Genomic DNA, 4,846 nt, shown 5'->3' on the forward strand with positions numbered 1-4,846 from the left:
ACCTGTCCAGGTGAACCTGCCTTCACCCTGAGTCAGCTGGGATAGACTCCAGCCCCCCATGACCCTAGTGAGGATTAAGCGGCGTGTAGATAATGGATGGATGGACTTCTTAGAAATCTGTTTTCATTTTTGGCAGGAATGTGACGAGAGGCTTTTAAAATGTGCACAAAAATATAAGCGTTATGGTTTCCTTTCTCTTTGATTAAAAAGTCACATTTACGAGAAAAACTGATTAAAATCAAACATTTACAAGAAAAACAAACCCAAATTTGAAATGAAAAAACTGAAATATTACTTCTAAAATGAGCAGGTGCTGCATTTGCAAGAAAAACCATAAAAATTCTCCGACATCAATGTGATTAATTTTCAAGAAAAAACTCAAATAATCTTTGAAATTAAAAAGTCATGAATGAGCCGTTAGCTGCACGTCTACACAGAAGCTCATCAGAATTTAGTGAAGCTCTGATTGAATGTGATTCAAAGACCAGATGTTTTCCTTCCTCCAGGAGAGCGACCTGGCGTCGGTGATCGTGGGTCTGATTCAGGTCGTCTTCACGGCCGTCGCTGCTCTCATCATGGACAAAGCTGGAAGGAAAGTCCTGCTCATCATCTCAGGTGTTTGTCTGCTCTTCACGTCTCTCTGCAGCTTTCTCTGTTTCTTGTCGGAGTTTCTTAATCTCCTTCCCTCGTCCAGGTGTTGCCATGGCGCTCAGCACCACGGCGTTCGGGGTTTACTTCTACATCATGTCCAGACTTCACAGCTCGTCCTCGCTCAGCGTCCTGATGCTGGACGTCCAGAACGGAGCTGGAGAAGAAGCTCACAGCGACCTGGCCTGGCTGGCTCTGGCCAGCACGGCCGTCTTCATCGCGGGTCGGTTCCTCCGTCACATACGGACTCGTTTACAAAAGGTTTACAGCTGAGCTCAGCCTCAGAGAAACACAAAGACGAGGCCCGAGGAACCTTTTGGGTTTTCTCACCATTGAGGAACTTGAGGAACCCCTCAGAAAGGTTCTTCACAGAACTATTCTGAGTCCAAAATGACAAAAAAAAATCAGAAATTTTTCAAAAACTGTCATAATTTTTAAGGTCATGTCTGTAAAAAAAAAAATGTCCACAATAAGAAACATGTCGTCTAAAATGAATTAACACTTGACAAAAGTACAAAAGAATTATGAAATTATTTTAAAAATGTGAAGAACTCTTAAAATCTGTCTAAACAAACTCAGACATTGTCGAAAATGACCCAAAAAAATCCTCAATGTTTCAAAAACAGTCCCAAATTTTCAAAAGTTGTTTAAAATTACTTGCAAATTGTGTTTGATTTTTTTTTTTTTTAAATGTCTGAAATTTCTTAAAACTTGCTCCAGAAATCTGTTTAGAACGTCTGAAATGACACAAATTTTCCTAAAGGACTCAAGAAACGCGACAAATAAGTGAGCATGTGTTTAAAAGGACTTGAAAAATGGCTCACAAATGTTCTAAAATGATTTCAAGCTTATTCGAAAGTTGTTCAGAATGACTCTAAATCAGTCCTGAGTGATTCAGAAATGGTCTGAAATGACTTCCTGCTGCTTGGGGCTCTCCAGGTTTCGCTCTGGGCTGGGGTCCGATCCCGTGGCTCATCATGTCGGAGGTTTTTCCCGTTAAGGTCCGAGGGTTCGCCAGCGCCGTCTGCGTCCTCACCAACTGGAGCATGGCCTTCGTCGTCACCAAGACCTTCCAGGACATGATGGTGAGAAGTCTGTCATGTTAATGTGTAGACCAATCAGAATCTATTTCATTGTGACCTGAACGTCTTCGTCTTCCAGAACCTTCTGACCAGCGCCGGGACCTTCTGGCTGTTCGCCTCCGTGTGCACCGTCAACATCGTCTTCACCATGATCTTCGTCCCGGAGACCAAAGGAAAGACGCTGGAGCAGATCGAAGCCACGTTCAGGGGGACGTCGGGTCCATGAAGGAGCCGGGAAACCTCCGCTCTATGAACCGACTCGTCCTCTGAGGACACCGTGGGGGCATTTCTACATCTTTCTATTCCGCTGGTTTTTCTCCATGCTGACTTTCTGGAAACTCTAAACGTGGCGGTGGACCAGCCGAGCTTCCATCTGAGGAGAGCTGGAGGTCGTTTCAGTTTGACGGTTCGACTCCAAATGTGCCAAATGTGACTCGTGATTCGTGCTACGTGAGAAAAAGTTGTCAGAAAGGACTTTAAACTCGTCCAAAACAACAAAACCATGACCAGCATGAACAAAGCTGTCCCAGATCATTCTGAAATGGTCCATAATAACTGAAAATGACTAAAACGACTCACAAACTGTGCAGAACATTCATCAAAATAAAAACAATTGGACAGAATTACTCACAATTTTCCTAACTTCATTGAAAAATTACAAATATTATCCACAACTACTCACAGATTTTTTTTTAAATGACTCCAGAGTACTTTAAAATCATACAAAATGGTAAATAAGTTACACAAGTACTCTCACTTTTTCCTAAATTACTTTAAAGTTGTCCGAAAAGAAAACAGCTGCTGAAATTACCCACAAATTCTCCTAAATAAATGACTCAGAAATTGTTTATAATTACTCATAAATTGTCCCCAATGACCAAAATGATCCAAAGTTACGTACACATTTATTTTTAAGTCACTTTTAAGCTGCACAAAATAAAACAACCGGCCGAAATTATTCACACATTTTCCTAAACGGCTCAAATTAACTGCAGAATAACTGAAAACTGGTCCAAACTTTTTCTAAAATGATGCAAAAATTGTACAAAATGACAGAAACTTTGTGAGCAAAATGTGCACAAAGATGCTTGAATTGTACAGAAATAATACTGAACTGCCACTGATGGAGCTTAATTAATTTAAAAAATAAAATAAAATAGCAGAAACTGTACAAAATCACTCACACATGCTCCAAATTATTGATTAATTAGTAAAATTTGACAGCAAACCAAAATGACTCAAAGGTTGTCTGAAATTATGCCCAAATAATTTAAAGAAATGTCAAAAAATACATCAGAAATTGTCCCGAATCACTCAAACATTTTCCAAAACGACAAAAACTTCATCCTACTTAAAATGTTTCATTAATCTTTGTGTGTTTTTATATAAAGTCAGAACAAAACCGTCAAAATCCAAGAATTTAATCACACAGGAGGCCAATAAACAGAGTTCTTCGGGGGTCTGATCCTTTAATGTTCATGCTGGGCTGAGAAACATCACATCTAACGTGAACAGAAAGAGCTGAAAGACATATGCAGATGCTCATTATTCAGTCTGTGGTGGATAAAAGGTCCATTTAACCAGTGTGATAGCTGTATAGTGCCCCCTGCAGGACACGCTGCTGGAGTTCACCTCCAGCCTCAACACTGATTCTTCAGTTCAGTTTTAAAAACACTGACGGTTTCAGTGTGAGCTCTGAAGTGAAGGTTGTAAATACGGGACACTGAGGGCTCTGTACTGTGACTAGAACGGATGTCGCTGCTGTTTTTACTGTCAAAGGAAACATCTAAACATTCCTCAAACCACTTTTTGTGTCAGAGCAGCTTCTGTCCAACGTCAGCACCGTGAACAGGAGGTCAATAATAAAAACACTGACTGGACTTTTATCTCACTTTTATTTCACTTTTGTTCCCATTTTTAAAAATGCAGGTAGGAAAGTGCAGGGTCTTTATAAAAACTGAATATTTCTTGTTGTTCTGGCTCCTAAAAGCTACTTGTCTTCGTTTAAAGAGCAGAAACAGAACAAAAGTCTGACTTTTAAAAGCAGAAGTGAATCATGGTGAAGTGACTGGAGTCTGCTGTTTACACTGATTGAACGTTTACACCATCAGGGAAGTGAAACTAAACAGTCTGTGATGCCATTTCATATGAGACGACCAGCCGCGAGCTGGAAACAATAAATGTGTGTTGTCGTCATAGTTGTTAGTCAGTTTCTCTCACAGGAAACGTTTGAAACTTTCATTTTTTGACTGGAGATAGTGACGACATTTGACTTCAAACTTCTTCAGTTTTCAATTTGTGCAATTTAATGTTGTTGTTTTTTCACCTTTTCATCTGTGTGGGAACAAATAGGTGTCAGTTTTTGGTGTGTTTTGGGGTTTTTTTTATTTTTTAGATCAGTGAAGCTATGAAACAGGTTTAGTGAACTGTTTGACTTTTTAAATCCTTTTACTGTTGGCTGGATGTTTGTCACATGTACACACTTTGCCAATTTATTCTGAATTCATTCTGAACAGGCTCAGATGTCCCAGTTGGTCCACTGTGATGCTGAATTGTGCCGCAAACTGTCTTTAAATAAAGTGAATAACGATTGAAGGATCTTCAGTTTCATTGTGGTTTGAATTATAGCGTCCATGTGATGCAAAATGAACCTTTAATTCCATCAAAGCCATTTCTAGGGAATATACTGAAAAGTTTTTCAGTTCTGACTGCAGATATACGGAGCCCGTCTGGTGACATCGAAAAGAAATTAAAAAAAATAACTCGTTCCCACGCATTAGTAAATCGTGGTCACGAGTTATTAATGCGTGAGAACGACATAGTTAAATTGTGGCTTCGCATCACTAATATGAAGAAACAAGAGAAGTTGTGGAGCAAATTTCACAGTGCGGTCATACCAGCTGACGATTAAGTATAACGGACGTACTTGCATGAAACATGGAGCATTTTGATTTGATTTGATTTGATTTGAACCTTGGAATGAACTACAGTGATCTCTTGCGATGAAACACCGTGTGATAATTATGTCGTTCCCACGCATTAATATCTCGTGGCCACGATTTACTAATGCGTGGGAACGACTTATTTTTATTTCTTATCGATGTCACCAGACGGGC

General features: G+C 39.7%; 1 protein-coding gene across 1 annotated transcript in view; it reads left to right on the forward strand.

Moving 5' to 3' along the window:
* The window catches only part of slc2a8 (solute carrier family 2 member 8), an 11,579-nt gene extending 9,226 nt beyond the window's left edge, over window positions 1-2,353 (forward strand). The window contains exons 7-10 of the mRNA XM_008303667.1: window positions 507-615; window positions 695-871; window positions 1,588-1,733; window positions 1,810-2,353. Coding sequence (XP_008301889.1) covers window positions 507-615; window positions 695-871; window positions 1,588-1,733; window positions 1,810-1,956 — 579 coding nt within the window. The 3' untranslated portion in view covers window positions 1,957-2,353. The remainder of the gene's footprint in view (window positions 1-506; window positions 616-694; window positions 872-1,587; window positions 1,734-1,809) is intronic.
* Window positions 2,354-4,846: the final 2,493 nt, after the last annotated feature.

This window comes from Stegastes partitus, unplaced genomic scaffold (genome assembly GCF_000690725.1).
Source record: "Stegastes partitus isolate 25-593 unplaced genomic scaffold, Stegastes_partitus-1.0.2 Scaffold2049, whole genome shotgun sequence".
NCBI lineage: Eukaryota > Metazoa > Chordata > Actinopteri > Pomacentridae > Stegastes > Stegastes partitus.